The sequence below is a fragment of the Antechinus flavipes genome, chromosome 5, assembly GCF_016432865.1.
Source record: "Antechinus flavipes isolate AdamAnt ecotype Samford, QLD, Australia chromosome 5, AdamAnt_v2, whole genome shotgun sequence".
In the NCBI taxonomy this organism is placed as follows: Eukaryota; Metazoa; Chordata; class Mammalia; order Dasyuromorphia; family Dasyuridae; genus Antechinus; species Antechinus flavipes.
Window position 1 is genome coordinate 61825189 of NC_067402.1, and position 20042 is coordinate 61845230.

Sequence of the window (20042 nt, forward strand, 5' to 3'; positions counted from 1 at the left end):
ATATATATATATATATATATATATATATACACACATACACACACACACACACACACACACACACATATATATATATTTATGTGTGTATATACACCAGAGAGATAGCTATAGATAAAAAATGATATCTATATCTACATCTATGACTATAGAGATAGATAGAGATTATTCCTCAGGATAGTTTCCTTGAGTTTCCTACCTCTGTGCTCCTTCAACTATTATAGGGACATTTTGTACCTATTATACATAATACCCTTTAGTTAGTCAACAACTTTTATGTTTTCTTATAAGTTTTTCCTAGATAATAGCATGTAGTTTATCTTCCCACTTAGACTGAAATCACTTTAAAGGTAAGAAGTATACCTTCAACTTAATTTGTATCTCTTATAGTACCTAGTAGGGGTTTGATAAACTATAAGTCTGTTGTTTGAGTAAATATTAGCCAACCTTAAAGGAGTTCGTCTTAATGTAGCCAAATCTTAAAGATTTGTTACCAAGTTATAGATATCATGCTATACTGGTGTTTGGTAGATAGTGATAAAGTAATAAATCCTTGAGGATTAAATTATAGAACCTAGTACAGCGGTAGACACATTATGTTATCTCTGTCTTTCCCTCCCATTTTATCTCAAAAACGTAGAGAGGTTTTAGATGTGAATTTATAGGCAATATGGAGTCACCAAAATTTTTTGAATAAAGGAATGAATGATTAAAATGATACTGTAAAGAGATTATCTTGATAACTGCATGTAATATTTGATCTTGAAGTACTATTGATTTCAGTTGTTGAATTTCATCTAATACATTACATCGTGGCTAATTGATTCCTGTGTCTGGACCATCAGCCTTTTTCTTCCATCACAAATTGATCTTGAAGGTCTGTTTATTTCTCTCTTTATCCCATAGGTTATCATTTTATATTTTGAGCCAAGCACATTTCGCTGCATCCTCTTAAGATGGGTTCGACTTCTGGGCTTTGCTACTGTTTATGGAACTGTGACTCTCAAACTTCACAGGTATTTCAAATTTTATTATTTTTCAGTACTGTGAAAGGATTCCAGTGCATTTATTCATTGTGGACTGAAAGCTGATTGTGCTGCCTAAATATTATAGTCTCACAAATCTAATCAATTCAATGATTTTATTTTTGTTCAGATCAATATTTTTTCTTTAAGCTTTTCTAATGAAAATAGCAACTGAATAAACTAAAAAAAACATTTCCCTAGCCATGATTTTTGGTGTGAATATTTACTAAAATGATGAATCTATAGCTAAGGATATGAGATGCTAGAGTCATCTTGCCCAATCCCTTCCTTATACAGATTAGGAAATTGGGGTACAGAAATGTTAATTGAGTTGGTCAAATATGATATTTCACATAAAATTATCATAACTAGAATTCAAATCTGTGTCCTCTTATTCTAAATCCTGGGCTCTTTCCTCTGCACTGCATTGAATTATGCAACTAGGAAAGAAGTTTAAGAGCTCATACCAAAGTGGATCCTCAATTGGAAATTTTTTTCACCAAAGGTGAAATCATTTTCAGGAGAGGAGTGGCAATAGTTGAGCAGAAAGTAGAATCATGAGTGCTAAGAAAGGGGACAGTCTAGTCTTGAACTCATAGGGGATTATTGAAAAAGGTTCTCTGTGAGTGTGGTTTGGCTGATGACTGACTGTACAACGAGATGTACTATCTCTTATCATTCTGAAATAAAGCTCTATTTACCTTAAGCCAGTGTCACCTCTGTACAAACTAACCTAGCTAAATGAAATTTATTCCTAACATTTGAAATTATATATATATATATATATATATATATATTTACATTTGGATAAACACGTACTTGTTTTTACTGACAGATGTTTAAAAACAAGGTAAAACACTTAAATTTATAATCCACATAGACTTTTGGATTACTGTTTTTACTTTCTTAACTTTATTAAGGTAAAATTTTTAAAAAATGATCTATGTTAAGTCATTTGGCTTGAGGACAGGAATTAATGGCTTTTTGCCTCTTTTTTTGTGTCCCTAGCTCTTAGCATAGTTCCTGGAACATACAGATACTCACTAAATATTTATTGACTGACTGACTGATCTGTTGAAGATTTATTTAAATTCAGACAGTTGCAATTCATGCCTCATATATCATGTTATTCTACTTTGAAATTTGTATTGTTGTTAGAAGCCTTTTCCTTACATTAAGTCAAAATCTGCCCTTTAAAATGTTTTCCTTGTTCTAAGTTTGCTGACCAGTGTTTAAATCCCCTTCACATGATATGATATCCCTTCAAATATTGGAAGCTATCTCCTCCCTCTCTTTTAGCTTTTACTTTTTTTGCTGCCTTGGTCAAACATCATTAATTCCTTTAACCAATCACAGCAGAGTATACTCTCTAGTTCTCTACTAAATCTTGGTCACTTTCCTTTTCAGGTTAGCAGTGTATCAGTTATATAGTGAATTCTTGAATTCATCAGTGTCATTACATTTCATCTACGGCAATCTAATCATTATCCATCCATGTCTGCCCATGTCCTTCTACACAGCTGCTACAGCAGTTCTACATAGAGTATTGGAGGCCCTTAGCTTTCATCACCAGACTGTTGGTTCTGAGTATCAATGCTATTCTTATAGGACTTTACCATACTTTTATATTTATCCTGAACATTAGATCTGGTTTCCATCTTCTGTGCTTATTTTTACAGTGAGTCACTTGATGGAGAATATGAAAAGAACATACTGTATAGATTTTTCCAGTGCTGATGTTTTCTTCCATTTTGATTTGAACTAATACATTTCTGTGATTGCATAATAACTTATTTATATATGGCCCATGTAATAGTTCATCTTGGATTTCAGAAGATATATTTGATGTTATTCATCTCATCTTGTGATTAAAATAGTTTTCTTTAAGAATAACTGGAATTTATTTTTAGGGAAGAGATAATAATGGTCAAATCAGTCAATCGATAAAAATTTATTATTAGATTAAGAACTCTTAGAATATTGACTCATCTCTTTTTATATGTGAATTTAATTACTAGGATTTGCTTCAGATTATTATTTATGGTTTTCACTTTGCCTACTCTGAAAATCATCCATTCAATCTACTCTAGGATCACCTTTGGGTTCTACTTTACCTCCCCAGTCTTCCTCAATACCTTCTTATTTCCTCTTCCCAATTTTTAAAGTTTTTTAAAAATGTATTTATTGCCCCAGAAAATCAAATTGCAATGATTCTGTAGTATGTGTGATGAGTGCACTAGTAACATAAAATAGGCACTTTCAACTTAGGAAGACAGTTTGGCCAATGGGGAGTTTATGGTAAACATTAAAGGGAAAATGCTATCTATAGACCCTTTTCCAAGGGCAGTCTTTGCAGAACATGAACAAAATCTAGTAGGCAATCTAATAAAATGTATTGCCATTTACCTTTCTCTCTTTCACTCTGAGCTATATGATCATAGTTCTTTATACTAAGGATTAGAATTCTAAGCTCTTTTCAAGTGGGAAGTCTGAATGAGCAAGTGAAGCTTGAAATGTATCCCCTGTGGCAATGTGTCCTTTGGAAAACACTACAGTGAAGAATTATTCTTCTGACGGCTTAAACAGAGCAGAAACCTAGTTTGATTTAATGAACTGGATTATTCTCAGTATTTCTTCTGAACCATATGGCAAGGGGACAGTATATTTATTTCTTCAATGCTGCTTGGATTTACTTAATTGCAAAACAATTCATTTGAGTTTGTAAACTTCACAATCAACAGGTCGCCCAGGTCAGACATGGTGTCCAAAATGAGTAGGCTGAATGAAATTGCATTCAGTCTATGTGCTTGCTTTCATTCTCCAAAAGGAACTACTGCTCTACTAAGTGAGTATGTAAGTAAAGAGGCAGGGCTAATATTACTATTATAAGTCTTCCCTTTTTTTATTTTTCATAATAGAGCTCATGAAGCATTTTGTGATGATTTCATTGAAATCCTTTATCAGTTGTTGTCTATAGGGATCTAATTCAGGGCTTTATAATATGTGAGGGAATAAAAACTTCAAAAAATACAGAGAAGAATAAAAAGTGAAAGTGATTCATATTGGCAATGTGATCATGGAGAAGGCTGGAGAGATTGAATTAATACTTAACAAAGTATTTTGGTTCAAAATTCAAGACTTAAGGATGGTTCAGTTCAAAAAAATTACAGAATTTCTGAGTTGAAAGGGACCTTATCTATGGTTATCTGGTTCAATTAATATCTAAAAATGCATTCCCAATGTTTCATTTGAACTTAGTACACAACTATTTTCATTTTCAGGTGAGATTTCAAAGATTCAGAAAGCTCAAAGTCATAGAATTAGTGTCAATGGGGTCACTTGAGTCAAGTCCAGAGCTTTTTTTACCCATATACTTAGTGAGCCAGAATATGAGTTTTGCTAGTAGAGAACTTTTTTATGTCTGTTAATTCTTTTTTTAAATTATTTTATCTTCCCCAATTACATTTAAATCAAATTTTCAACATTAATTTTTAAAATTGAGTTCCAAATTCTCTCCATCCTTCCTCATGCTCCCTTCCCTGCCCACAAGAAGAGAAATAATTTGACATAGGTTATACATGTGTACATATATAAAACATAATTCTATATTAGTCACTTTGTAAAAGGTAAGAAACCAAAATAAAAACCCAAGAAAAATGAAGTTTAAAAAAGTATCCTTTGATTTGTATTCAAATTCCAATTCTTTTCCTGCTCCCTATTAATTCTTGAAGAAAAGCAAATGATATCCCAAGAATAATTTTCCTAAGCTCTGAGTTAATTTCTCAGGAAACTTTTTAGGGAAAATCATATAATTTCTCTTACTAAATTAAAAAAAATAACTGATGCCCCTTAGGGAGGAAAAATATAAGCCAATTGCAATATTCTTAATATAGATAATAATAGCAAATTTTTTTCTTGGCTAACTTTTTTTGGATTTACACAATACTTTCTTTGTAACACCCTACTGTTTATGATACTACCTCTAAATTATAGATAAGGAAACTGAATCTGAGAGAGATGAAACTCCGTCTGTAATCATCCAGCTGGTGTTCAAATCCAGATTGAACCAAGTGGCTCTTCATCATTAGTAATTCATTCTTTGGAAATGTAATGTATGAGTGGCTTCTAACGGTACCCCCACTTAAAGAGGGAAAATTAAAAGAGTGGGGTTGGGATCTCAACTCTACCCTAGGATAATTCACTTTTCCACATACAGTTCCTAGAGTTGTTCATTGTCCTCATTCCTTAAACAGAGAAACATGGGCAAATGCTAAGACAGTCATTTACAGATGTTTATTAGAAATAAGATTAGATGAATCAGATGCAACTGTAATTGAATAAAAGGACATAGTTAGAAACAGGTACTATTGGACCTATCTAAAATTAGATGACTTGAGGAGGGGTTAAGAACCACTAGTTTTTTTTTATTAGGTTTATAATTTTTAATAATAGCTTTTAATTTTCAAAATGCATGCAAAGATAGTTTTCAAATATTTACCCTTACAAAACCTTGTTCCAAATTTTCTCACTTCCTTCTCCCCACCCTCCTCTCCTAGACAGCAAGTAATCCAATATCTGTTAAACATGTGCAACTCTTCTATCCTTATTTCCATATTTATCATGGTGCACAAGAAAAATCAGATCAAAAAAAAAAAAAGAAAAACAGGAAAAAAGCAAACAACAACAAAAGGTAAAATACTATTTTGGGATCTACATTCAGTCTCCACAGTCCTCTCTCTGGGTGTGGATGGTTCTTTCCATCATGAATCCTTTGGAAATAGCCTGAATCATCTCATTGTTGAAGAGGACCACGTCCATCAGAATTGAGCATCACATAATCTTCTTGTTGCTGTGTATAATGATCTTCTGGTTCTGCTCATTTCACTTAGTATCAGTTGATGCAAGTCTATCCAAGCCTCTCTGTAATCATCCTGGTGATCATTTCTATAAAACAATAATATTCCATTACTTTCATGTACCATAACTTATTCAGCCATTCCCCAACTGATGGGCATCCACCCAATTTCCACTTCCTTGTCACTACAAAAAGGGCTGTCCAAACACTTTTGCACATGTAAGACCACTAGTTTTTTGTGTCTGCTTTTCTGAGATTTAAAAACAAAATGTAGTGCTCTCTCTTTCTCTCTCTCTCTGTGTGTGTGTATACACACACACACACACACACACACACACACACACATGTGTTACTGGCAATAAAGACTAGTGCTACTGTTTCACTTCCCCATCTTCCTTGTCTCTTCTACTGTTTTTAAAACTCCTCTGAAGAGAAAACCCATCCTACAAATCTGGTCTCACTTTGGCTTTCTTTCTTCTCACATAGGAATAAATACAACACCCAAGTCTTTGGAGACTATTTCTTGCGTCAGCAGCAAACCAAAGCCTTAGAGGAGGGCTGTTACATGTCTAGACTTCTTTCTATTCGATTGCTCTAATGATACAAGTATAGAATTAACCTGGAAGCAAGTTTTCAGTTTTGATTTTTGTCTTGACCATTCTCTTTATGGCTTTGTAAAAGTTATTGAATAATGTTTCTACATCCTTTTTCACCTGTCAAATAGACTACTTGACAAACCATATAGATAAACTGAACTAAGTAGAAAAAGAAAATACATACCATTCACACCTTCAAAGTTTCCTTTCTTAATCGAGGATGTGATTTCATTAACTAGGTCCAGAAGCTTTATCTGTTTACATGGGTTATTCTTCACTTTTTACTTTGGCAATCTATATTTCTGTCACATCTCCTCTTCTTTAAGCCAAGAAGTGGTCCAGATCAATAAGTCCAAAGTCTTCTATACAATACCAAATGGAAAAGTCACAAACACAAGACGTGGCTGAGAGTCTCTTGGATTGGCCCTATTCCCATAGTAAGCAGCAACCACTATTAATAATTCAGTATACTCCTATTGAACCTGAAATTGTTGTTTTCTCCTTGGTAAGAGAAGAACGCAGGATATGTGGAGCCAATGACTATAAATTAAGAGAAGGTTAGAGTTCAGGAATTGTCTAAAATAATGACTATTTTATATATAATCAATATTACAATCAGAATCAAGACTGGAAGTATCTAAAAGTGTAGTTCATAATGATGCAGCTAATGTCACAATGGATAGAGATTTAGGTTTGGAAAAAGGAAGACCTGAGTTGAAATCTGACTTCGGAAATTTACTAGCTATGTGATTCTGATCAATTCATTTAACCTCGTTTTTCTCAGTTTTCTCAACTGTAGAATAAGGACAATAACAATATGTATATCACAAGGTTGCTTGAAACCTTGAAATGCTGTGAAAATTAAATAATATAAAATTTATTTAAAAAAGGAAAGAATCACTTAGCATAGTAACTGGCATATAGTAGTTGATATGTAACTACTTATTCCCTTCCCTTTTCCTGTTAATTCATGTTTTTCTCTTGTAATTATGAGTAAATCTGTGAAGTGAATGTAGTAGGACAAAGGATCATAGAGTTCGATCTGGAAAGAATCTTAGAGGTTACATTGTCTGATTCCTTTTAATTTGATAAGAAAACTGAGGTTAAAAAGTTCTATATAGAGAAATTTCTTGTATAGAAACTTAAAAGGCAGATTGGTAATTTCTTTGCAAATTATGGTGTGACAGAGTTGATTAAGGAACAGTTTAAGTAATTTGCCAATGTCACCAATATAAAATAATAAGAATAATAATAGTGATGATAACAATAGCTAATATTTTATGATACCTATTATGTCACTGTATTAAGCACTTTACAAATATTATCTCAATTGATCCTGTCAACAACTCTTTGAGATAAGTATTATTATTATCCCCATTTTGTAGATGAACAAACTGAGGCTAAATGACTAGCCCAGGGCTATATAGCTAGGAAGTATCTGAGACTGGAATTGAACGCAGGTATTCTTGATTTGGGGCCAGAATTTTTATCCACTGTACCATTGAAAGATTGTGGTAGGGCTGAAGGCTGCCAAATATTTGTCTAAGTTTTCCAACTATTACCCAGAGGTCTTGAGTTCTATTCCTCGTAAAATTTTAGTGAATATTGTTAAAAGGATGGTTTATGAGCATGAAAAAAATAGAAACAGTGATCCTAAAGAGATGGTTTCTCAAGAAAAGGTCCTGTTGAACCAGCACCGTTTTTCTGTTTTTTCTTCCTAGGCTTCCTAGAGGGCAAGTGTGGTGTAGAAGAGTCAATCTCTCAGTCAGGAAGTCCTGAGTTCAAGTCTTAGCTTTGTCCCTTGCTAGTTTTGAATTTTTGCAAATTCCTTAGTTTTTAGGACTGTTGAAGATCTCATCTTAAAAAGCTCAAATTCTCCTATTTCATCCAGAGCCATCTCCAGTTGTCCTGATCTATACTGGGTCACTGGATCCAAATGGTCCTGGGGGGGAGAGTGAGGCAGGTGACCTTGCAGAGCCTTGTCTTCCTTAAATCCAATTCACTTGCACATCATGCCATCACCTCCCTGAAGTCATGGAATCTCCAAGAATGAAAGATAAACAATGCCACCAATGCACAGGCAATTTTCTAAGACTAGTTGCAGAACTAGGTTTGCTTTTCTGGAATTACTGCATCAATAAATGCAGATGTTTCGCTGGGATTTCCTTACATCAATGAAATAGATCTGGACCCAATCTTATAGCCCTTCTTCTCCCTCCACTCACAAAAACATAACAAATCAAAAGAAAACAAAACTAGTTTAGAAGATGTACTGTGCTCATGTTATACTTAAATTTTAGCAATGTGATTTTTTATGATGAATGTGAAATGTGAAAATTTAGCAGTCTCTTATGCTGCATTTGTGGATGAGATGGAAATAAAGAAAGCTCAAGGACAGTCCAGTTAAGTGAATTTGAATCCAATGGAAAGAATGGTCTTAAACAGTCATTATTAGTCAATTCATTTAGAGAGACTATTTTTAGAATTTATTTAGAGAGATGTCTGTGGTGGAATGTCCCAGGGATCTGTACCTTATCTTGTGTGTGTTCATTTTAAAAAACCAATGAATAAATATAGATAAAATTCTTGTCATACCTGTAACTGACAAGAAAGGAAGAGGGATAGCTAATGCATTGGATGGCAGAGTCAGGATCTAGAAAAATCTCAGTAGATAGAAGATTTGAATGAATTTTTAAAATAAAAAATTAAATTTAATCTAAATGTATAATAAATATAAACATATTAATATATCCGTACATGAGTATATTTGAATATATTCAAAGTTAATATTGATATTTTATTTATTATTTATGTTTATAATTTTATTGTATTATTTATAATTAATTTAATATTAGTTAAATTGCATATATATATTTTTGAATAGAAATAACATTCTGTATTTTGGTTTCAAAAATCAGCTTTACTTGTGAGGGCAACATGTACCAGGAAATAAAAACACTAGATTGAGAGGCAGAAGGCTTGAATTCAAAGCTCAGCACTGCTACATCCTCTCTTTGTGATGTAGAACATGTCATAAAGCCTCTCTGTACCTTAGTTTCCTCATGTATAAAATTAAGAAGTTGGACTTGAAAGCCCTTAAGTTTCCATCTAACAGTAAATCCACAATCCATTCTGTGAAATGAAAAATTGGATACATGTGACTATATAACAAAATGACTGAGAAAGATGCAGGGGCTTTAGTAGACCACAAATTCAATATGTTAGCAGCATGAATTTACAGGCAAAAAAAGTTGTTTCCATCCTTATTTGCATTGGTTGAGGTGTTTAGAATAAGAAAATTATTTCTGTTATATCCTACTGGGTCAGTGTCTAAATATATTATGTTTATTTCTAGTCCCCAACATAAACAAGCTAAAGCAATGTTCAAAAGCAGTTAAATAGCAGGAAGAGAAGATTAGAGCCCATGCCATATTGGTTTAAGGAACTTGGGGTATTTAGTGTAGAGCAAAGCTTCTTAAACTGTGGGTTGCAATGCCATGTGAGATTATGTACCTGAATGCGGGGGTCATGAAAAATTTAGCAAACAATAAAATATATCAAATATTCCACCAACATTTAATTCTTTCTTTCCTTATGTAAAAATAAACAACCATATCTATCTCATTAGAATGCAAATTTGCTTTCATCTTTAATAAGTGGCAAAATTATATACCAAAATAATTATTTTAAAATAAATTTCTTTGTGATTTATCATCAATAAATCTGTATACCTATTTTATGTGCCTATATACTCAGGGTTGAATAAAAATTTTTCTGTCAAAAAGGAAATTGGAAAAAGTTTTAGAAGCCCTGGTGGAAAAGAGACTTGAAATCTTCTATTATCATGCTCTTTCTCTCTCTCTTTGATGGCTTGTCACATGGAAGGATGACCATGTCTTTTATGCTTGGTCCCCAAGAGCAGAATAGCTACTACAGTAAGGAGGTGGATCAATCATATAGTGAAAGTTAAAGATAACATGATAGACAGGTCAGAAGTTTTCCTAGCACTTGTGTAATGTTAAAAAACTTAAAGAAGGATTCTAGACTACCTCCGATAAATATATAGGAGGTAGTCTCTCTCTCTCTCTCTTTCTGTATGTGTATATATATATATATATATATTATATATATATATATATATATATACATATATATATGTATATATATATATACACATATATATATATATATATTTATTTATATATTCTTTCAAAGGAAAATTCATTACAACCACAAAAAAGCACATTTATATATATATATATATATATATATATATATATATATTCCTATATAGACTAAAGCTTCTATAAAAGATTTAAGGAAGGGCAGGGATAATAGTTGCAAAGGATTATATAGTATACTTATGTTGGGATCTGTACCCCTTAACACTCATGATGTTAAGATCAGAAGTCCATTGAACTTTTAAGGTATATTTAAGGTATATCTATGTATCTATATTTATTGCTAGTAAAATGAACATTCCTAGCAGTGAAATTTCAAGAAGTCAAGGAGAGTTTACTAGCTCTCTGGCAGTATTTATATATTCTTTCAAAGGAAAATTCATTACAACCACAAAAAGCACATTTTTTTCTGAAAAATGGATTTTCCCCTCTGGAAACTTATGAATATGAATTAAATTGTGGATTAATATTTACCCACATATTAATGCAAAATTCTCAAAACAAACAAAATTCATTCATTGCATTTTTGTGCACATTTCTCTTCTTGGGGTTAATTATTTGTTTAAATAAAATCCTCTGACTTGATCAGAGATATTACTTCATGAAAATATTTATTGAGGCTGACTTACTTGTGAAAAGTAAAGCTTAAAAAAAATAAGAACCCAGATAAAATACAACCAACTTTCATTTAACATGACAAGATCAAGGGTTAAGCCTGAAAGTAACAAGGGACTTCTCAATTGAGCACTGTTCCTTGGAAGAAGAAGTAAAAACAAAAAAGAAACAGTTTGTTTCCTGTTTTTGATATACTGTTATAAGTTATATCATTACAATATATTGCTTTCAAATAGTTTTTACATGTAATTTGGTTTTAATGATTTTCTGATACTGAAAAATCTATATTTTGTTGCTGTGTTTGTCTTCTCTTTGACTTTCTCCCAAGATTTCTCATTTTAACATAAAAGGACCAAGAACTATTGCCTTAGAAAAAGAAAATCAGAACAAAAGTTGGAACCTAGGGGACGCTATCACTTTCCCTAAGTCACATAGGTAGTAAGTAAGTAATAGAGTTAATGTTTGAATCAAAATTTCCTAGTCTTTTGGAATTGTCTTGGGTCATTGTATTGCTATCTATCATTACTGATCATTGCACAACATTGCTGTTACTGTTTACCATGTTCTCCTGATTCTTTCACTTTAATCAGTATCAGTTCATGTAAGTCCAAGTTTTTCTGAAATCCACCCATCCATCATTTCTTGTGGAATATTAGTGTGCATTTACATCCATATACTACAACTTGTTCTGCCATTTTCCAGTTGATAAGCAATTCCCTCAGTTTCCCATTTTTTGCCACCACAAAAATGGCTGCTATAAATATTTTTGCACAAATGGGTCCTTTCCCCTCTTTTATACTCTTTTATAACTCTGATGCTGATATTGCTAGTTCAAAGGGTGTGTAGAGTTTTACAGTCCTTTAGACAGAGTTCCAAGATTCTTTTCAGAATGGTTGGATCAGTTCACAATTCTATAGGGTCCTCTCTTCTCATGTAAGTAATGAGGTATTTATTATGGAAGCTAAGTATCAATGATGACATATGTAACTGGACTTTATGTGACATCTGTGACAGGTCCAATTTCCCTAGATATAAAAAAGTACATTGGACAGCACCATAAACCATTTCTCAAAATCTCTTTCTTTCACCTATAGCTCAGTTTCTGTAGTAATATAGCATACAAAAAGACATTCTAGCTAATTTTATTTGTTTTCTATTTTTTTGTTAGAAGTTTTCAGAATACTTGATAGAAAAATAAGACTACAAAGGAAAGCACTATTTTTAGACACCCAGGAGAAGTCTTGGGAGATAATAGTTGAAAGAGTGAAAAAAAAATCATATTGACTGTGGCCAGGACCATAATGGAAGATCTTTTTATGTTTGTTAGAACCTGCCAAGTTCACTATGTGCAGACATAGGCATTTATGCCATAGTGAATCATCAGGGTATAATTGTAGTGGAAATAGCATTTGTATTGTTTCACAAAGTTTCCCAAAAAATATTCCCTGTCAAAATTTCTGGTTGTCATTAAGATGGGTACAAGACAAAAGCAGAAATTTTTCTTTGGAGATAACTAGGAGGGGCAATGGATAAGAGTGTTTGTCTTGGAGTCAGGAAGACCTAAGGTTTTGGATTTTTAAAAATTCTTATATCATATCTTCCAGGGAATTCTATTTGAGTTTGTACCCATATTATGCTTTTCATTATAGCTTTGCTTGTGAATGTTTTAGAATCATTCTCTTCTTCTGTGTGGGTCTTAAGCATCCTTGCCACCATTATAGCTCATGTCCTATGGTTTCTTTTTGTTCTGCTGAATTCTTCTAATTTCAGTAATGTACGAGATGAATACATCAACTTACAGTCAAATTTTATAGGGTAAAAAAGAGGTAAATGGAAAAGGTCCAGAATAATCTATGTGGCGAATGTAATAGTGAGTCAATAAGAGGACTGCTGAGTAGCAGTGAGAGACTTGCCAAGTTTAAATATATGTGCAATTTCTACAGAAAAGTTTAGTAGTTCAGGAGAAATATTAGAAAAAAAGTGATGAGGAGGCTTGTTTCGGGCCAGGACTTCCCAGCATAGAAAGATCAAGAGAAAAAACTTAGATGTTTGAAGTAGCCAGAGGTAAGTGAAACCTAGAAAGAGGGTAATTGATTGAATGAATGGAGATCAAGTAATAGGATGTAACAGTGAGAATGAAGAATAGGTTCATTGGAAGAGATAACCAAGGAGGTTATTGTGATAAAAGAGACTAATTTAAGAATTTTTTTTGAATTTGAGCAGTTTTAAAACAGTGTGTAAAATAAAAGTAAATAGGTTCTGAATGATGGTGTGGGAATCACAGAGAGACATCAGAGGCTATAAGAAGTCATCTGATTTAATGCCTTTCTTTTTTTTATTGATGAGGAAGCAAAAAAAGAAGTGAAGTGATTTTTACAAGGACACATGAATTGTAAATTGCAGAGTCAGTACTTAAACCAACATTCTTTGAATCATAAGAAGGAATGATTTCTACTTGATCATATTATGATATAAATGCATAAGCGTTACTGAATAGACTTGTACACAACTCTTTTAATAATTTAACTTCAGATGATAGATCGGTATATAACTTAGGAAGGTTATTGGCATTTTAAATTGCATTCTCTGTTGAAATTATTCACTTCCTGTGGATAAAGCAATTTTACAAATTTGAAGGAATTTATTTTCCTATCTAATATCAAGACATATAGACTTATGAGTAAGAAAATGATATAAACATAGAGGTCGTGGTTGACTGTGTCCATTACCTGGTAAGAAATAGTTTTATTTGCTTGAAGCCTCTCCATTTCCAATTTTATAGGATTATATAGTATATACCATACGAAACTAATTCTGTTTGTGCTCTTAGAAATAATCCATACAATACTGTCCTTAGAAGGATCTGAAGACTGACTGATCCATATAATTGAGCATTCTTGAGAACTCTAAGAGGCTTTTGTTCACTTCTCATTAAAAATATTTCCCTTAATAACCACTTTTCTGTGAAGTAGAAGTAATAAGGGAAGTGCAGCATGAGTAATCAGGGGAGTCCCCATAAATTGCTGGACTGGGGTATCTCTCAAATAGGTGGAAATGTATGCTCTTGTTCCTTGGGGAGAGACATATATACTGATTCATTGCTGAAAGATGTAGAAATCACTTATTGTTCCCTGTTGACAATGTGATTGTGTCAAAAATGATTGATGATTGAGTCAGAAATAGTTGCCCACTCAGTAGAATATAAGGGGGAATTGAGGGGAAGTAACTTTTTCTTTATCTCTTTTGTTAGTCTGATTGCTTGGAATGCAACCCAAAAATGAATGGTACACTCTATATAAGGCAGAGATTCTTAACCTGGAATTTATACACTGGAACAAATTGAACTCTTTCAACATAATTGGTTTTCTTTGTAAATCTATATATTTTGTTTCATGCACTTAAAAACATTCTTCTGAGAAAGGGGTCCATTGACTTAACAAGACTATCAAGGAGCCCCGCAAACACAAAAATAGTTAAGAACCCTAGCTGAAAGCTGATTTCAAGAACAGAACTAATGAAATATTCAATAATTTTTCTAAGGGGAAGTTAAGAACTTTGAAGGGGAGTTTTCACCTTTTAATCAAGCTACAGTCTGCAGAAAAACTGGTAGTGACCACAAGCTGGCAAGATGGGATTTTCTTGAAATCAAATGCTGACTACTAGTGGGAGGGTGTACACTCAACTACATGAGAGGAGCTCCAGTACATTTAATTAATTGATTTCCTCTTATTCAATCCTGTTATATATAATGAGGTAAAGATTATACTGATCTGATCCATGTGTGTGTGTGTGTGTGTGTGTGTGTGTGTGTGTGTGTGTGTGTGTGTTTGTGTGTGTATGTAGATATGGATTGTTTACAATTTTAAATAGAAGACATGTAATGGATTTTAAAATATAGGTAATAGCCTAGATAATTTAAGAACTGTTCATTGTTTTAATAATCTTTGGGAATTAAATAGATCTTTCCAGTTTCCTTGTCCTTATACTCAAGCTGAATAGTGATTTCATGTTTCCAAAGAATGGGATTTGAGGTTGGATCTCATGTGCTCTGGCCAGTGGCCAAGTAATTAAATGTACTGTTTTGATGTAGCCAGGATTAAACGATAAGAGTGTAACATTAAGTCATTCTTTAGAAATTAAAGCAACTTTTCCCCTTAATTGTACCAGATACATTCTAATTCAAGAAAAAAAATAGCATGTAGGTAGGAAATTGGATAAAAATACCTTCCCGGGTGATCTTCCAGAAAATGGATGATTAATACTATCTATCTATCTATCTATCATATATTTATCTTTCTCTTCATCATTTTTTGAGGAACAATTAAAAACCCTGATAATGCTGAGATGACCAATTTCATCTTAATTTCAAAATGCTGAATTAAAGACTCATTGTAAAATATAATAAAATATCCAATTAATTCTGAATTTGAGAATTAATTGCTTCATTTGAATAATGGTGCTTTCAATCAGCTTGGAACCACATTCCTATCATAGATGGGGATGCACATCATCTGCAGGTTATACTTTAATTACAAGGGAAAAACTCCTTCAATATTTTTTCTCAGCTTTTCCTTAGAATACATATTGAATATTCCCCAAGCTTTGTGCTGGAATTAGAGTTAATATTAGAGATTTGTTTATGTTTTTATCCTAGAGTCATTATCAGAGTTTTGAACATTGTGGTCATATTTTTTACTAGGTTGATTATGTTGGCAACTGTAAGAGGATGTTTGCACAAGGGAAAGACTAGAGAATGGGAGACAATTTAGTTGGTTAATAATAATAGGATCAAGCATTTTTAAGATTTAGAAACCACTTTATCCATGTTACCTCATTTGACTCTCACAACAACTTTCTGAGGTAGGCAATATTTTACTAACCATTAAATTTTGTATCTCTTCCAAGTACTCTTCCAAGTAGTCTTAGAAGTACTCTTTATGATAAGGTCATTCTTTTCTCTGAGGCTATACTTGGAATTAAAGTTTTATTCTTTTCTGTGGGACTTCTCTCAATTCATAACGTTTGTTGCATTCAGTATTTTTTCTACTATTCTTATTTTCAGTCTCAATTTTTGGATTGGTACTTTGTGCTTGGGTTAAATTCTGTTCTCCCTCACACTTTTGGATAGTGTGGGCAGGTTCTGCTTGGTTTTGGACACTGTGACTAAGACATGGCCCTGAACTCTATAGAAATTCCTGGGTTTTGGCTCACTCTTCTGGTGACTCAACCTATGTTTGGGTCTCATCTTTTCTCAGTTTTTCTTTTCTTTCCAAATGCATAGTTGCCTCTATCTCTTACTGTGACCCTGACTGTTCTCAAATAATTTCTATCAATTTCTCTAGTTAAAAAATGTTTTGAAAGAATGATGGGGGTGAGGGGCAGAACCAAGGTAAGAGAAAGTAGACAGGACGTTGCCTGAGCTCTTTCTGGCCTCCCTCAGAATCAATATTAGATCAAGCCTCTGAATGGATTTTGGAGCAATAAAATCCACAAATATTTGGAGCATAATGATTTTCCAGCTTAAGATATTTTGGAAGGAATTCAGAAAATTGGGCAGGAAAGAATGCAGCTTAGCACAGGGTGGGCAAGAGGAGGCAAAGTGCAGGGAAGCCCAGTATGGGGAATCTAGGAAGAGGTTTTCAACTAAAGTACAGCAGCATTGGATATTCCTTCCTGGTTCAGAAGGCCAGATCTATAATAAGAACTCCAAACTACCATGGAAGGCAAATTGTGAGATCCTAAACTCCAGCATAACTTATAGGATTTGACTAAATCAATCAGCACAATGGAGAAGCCTGCAGCATTGGTCCCAGCACAGTCAGAGAGAAGCCCCTGTGTCACCCTTCAGAGTAAACTCGGGATAATCTCCTCTGTTCCTCAATCTTTAAAAATGAAACAAAAAGCAAAAAGATGTCTGATTATAGAGAACTACTATGAAGAGAAGAAAGACTAGAACAAAACCCAGTAGAGAATGCCTGCAAATGAAGTCTCAAAACAGCATATAAACTTGTTTTCAGCTCAAAAGATTCTTTTGAAGAAGTTCAAAAAGCACTTTGAAAGAGATATAGAAGAAAACGGGGGGGGGGGGATGAGAGCATTGCAGAAGGGAAGCCAACACCTTGGAAAAGGAAGCATAGAAATTGACTGAAAAAAACTACTCCTTAAAAATAAATTTACACACCTTTAGCAAAGTTGCAGGATACAAAATAAACCCATATAAGTCATCAGCATTCTTATATATCCCTAACAAAATCCAACAGCAAGAGTTACAAAGAGAAATTCCATTTAAAGTAACTACTGATTGTATAAAATATTTAGGAATCTACCTGCCAAGGGAAAATCAGAAACTTTATGAGCAAAACTACAAAACACCTTTCACACAAATTAAGTCAGATCTAACCAACTGGAAAAATGTTAAATGCTCTTGGATAGGGCAAGCAAATATAATAAAAATGACAATACTACCTAACTAATCTATTTATTTTGCACTATACCAATCAGACTCCCAAAAAAACTATTTTAATGACCTAGAAAAAATAACAACAAAGTTCATATGGAAAAACAAAAGGTCAAGAATTTCAAGGGAATTAATGAAAAAAAAAATCAAATGAAGGTGACCTAGCTGTACCAGATCTAAAATTATATTATAAAGCAGCAGTTACCAAAACTATTTGGTATTGGCTAAGAAATAGACTAGTTGATCAATGGAATAGGTTATGTTCAAAAGACAAAACAGCCAAAACTTTAATAATCTAGTATTTGACAAACCCAAAGATCCCAGTTTTGGGGATTAGAACTCACTATTTGACAAAAATTGCTGGGAAAATTGGAAATTAGTGTGGCAGAAATTAGGCATCGATCCACACTTAACACCATACACCAAGATAAGGTCAAAATGGGTTCATGACCTAGGCATAAAGAATGAGATTATAAATAAATTGGAAGAGCATAGGATAATTTACCTCTCAGACCTGTGGAAGAGGAAGGAATTTATGACCAAAGAAGAACTAGAGATCATTATTGATTACAAAATAGAAAATTTTGATTATATCAAATTGAAAAGTTTTTGTACAAACAAAATTAATACAGACAAGATTAGAAGGGAAGCAATAAACTGGGAAAACATTTTTACAGTTAAAAATTCTGATAAAGGCCTCATTTCCAAAATATATAGAGAATTGACTCTAATTTTTAAGAAATCAAGCCATTCTCCAATTTATAAATGGTCAAAGGATATGAACAGACAATTCTCAGATGAAGAAATGCAAATTAGGACAAGTCTGAGATACCACTACACACCTGTCAGATTGGCTAGAATGACAGGGAAAGATAATGTGGAATGTTGGAGGGGATGTGGGAAAACAGAGAGCCCTAATACACTGTTGGTGGAATTGTGAATACATCCAGCCATTCTGGAGAGCAATTTGGAACTACGCTCAGAAAGTTATCAAACTGTGCATAGCCTTTTATCCAGCAGTGTTACTACTGGGCTTATACTCCAAAGAGATACTAAAGAAGGGAAAGGGACCTGTATGTGCCAAAATGTTTGTGGCAGCCCTGTTTGTAGTGGCTAGAAACTGGAAAATGAATGGATGCCCATCAATTGGAGAATGGTTGGGTAAATTGTTGTATATGAATGTTATGGAATAGTATTGTTTGTAAGAAATGACCAGTAGGATGAATACAGAGAGGCTTGGAGAGACTTACATGAACTGATGCTAAGTGAAATGAGCAGAACCAGGAGATCATTATATACTTCAACAACAATACTGTATGAGGATGTATTCTGATGGAAGTGGATTTCTTCGACAAAGAGATCTAACTCAATTTCAATTGCTTAATGAGGGATAGAAGCAGCTACACCCAATGAAATGAAGGTAAACTGTGCATTTTTGTTTTTCTTCCCGGGTTATTTTTATCTTCTGAATCCAATTCTTCCTGTACAACAAGAGAACTGTTCGGTTCTGCACACATATATTGTATCTAGGATATACTCTGACATATTTAACATGTATAAGACTGCTTGCCATATAAGGGAGGAGGTGGAGGAAGGGAGGGGAAAAGTCAGAACAGAAGTGAGTGCAAGGGATAATGTTATAAAAAATTACCCAGACATGGATTCTGTCAATAAAAAGTTATAATTATGAAAAAAATAAATAAATTTAATGAAATGGAAAAAAAAATGTAGTGAAGAAAACAGCTATTTACAAAGTAGAATTGGGGAAATGGAAAAAAATCCACTGAACAAAACAATTCTTTTAAAAGTAAAATTGGCCAAATGCAAAAGAGGTTAAAAATGAACTGAAGAATATAATTGACTAAAAATTAAAATTTGGCAAATGAAAGTGAATGAGTTATATATATATAACTCTTGAGAAATGAAAAATGATCAAACAATTTTTAAATGGAAAAAATAGAAGAAAATGTAAAATACTTCATTAGAAAAACAATTGACCAGGAAAATAGATCCAGGAGAGAGAATCTAACTGCTCTGATATTCTGGAGCCAGAGTTTAAAATAAACATTGAACAAAACCACCAATCACCTCCTGAAAGAGATCCCAAATGAAAACTCCAAGGAATATTATAGTGAAATTCCAGAATTATCAATTCAAGGAGAAAATGCTGCAAGCCACCAGAAAGAAACAATTTAAATATTGAGGAGCCACCATCAGGATTGCCCAGACCTAGCAGCTTCCACATTAAAGGATTAGAGGACCTGGAATACAAAATTCCACAAAACAAGAGAGCTTGGACTATAACAAAGAATCAAC

General features: G+C 33.2%; 1 protein-coding gene across 1 annotated transcript in view; it reads left to right on the forward strand.

The window, feature by feature from the left end:
• The window catches only part of GPR158 (G protein-coupled receptor 158), a 434246-nt gene that overhangs the window by 351222 nt on the left and 62982 nt on the right, over nucleotides 1-20042 (forward strand). Inside the window, exon 6 of the mRNA XM_052000262.1 lies at nucleotides 904-1013. Within this exon, the coding sequence (XP_051856222.1) occupies nucleotides 904-1013 (110 nt within the window). The remainder of the gene's footprint in view (nucleotides 1-903; nucleotides 1014-20042) is intronic.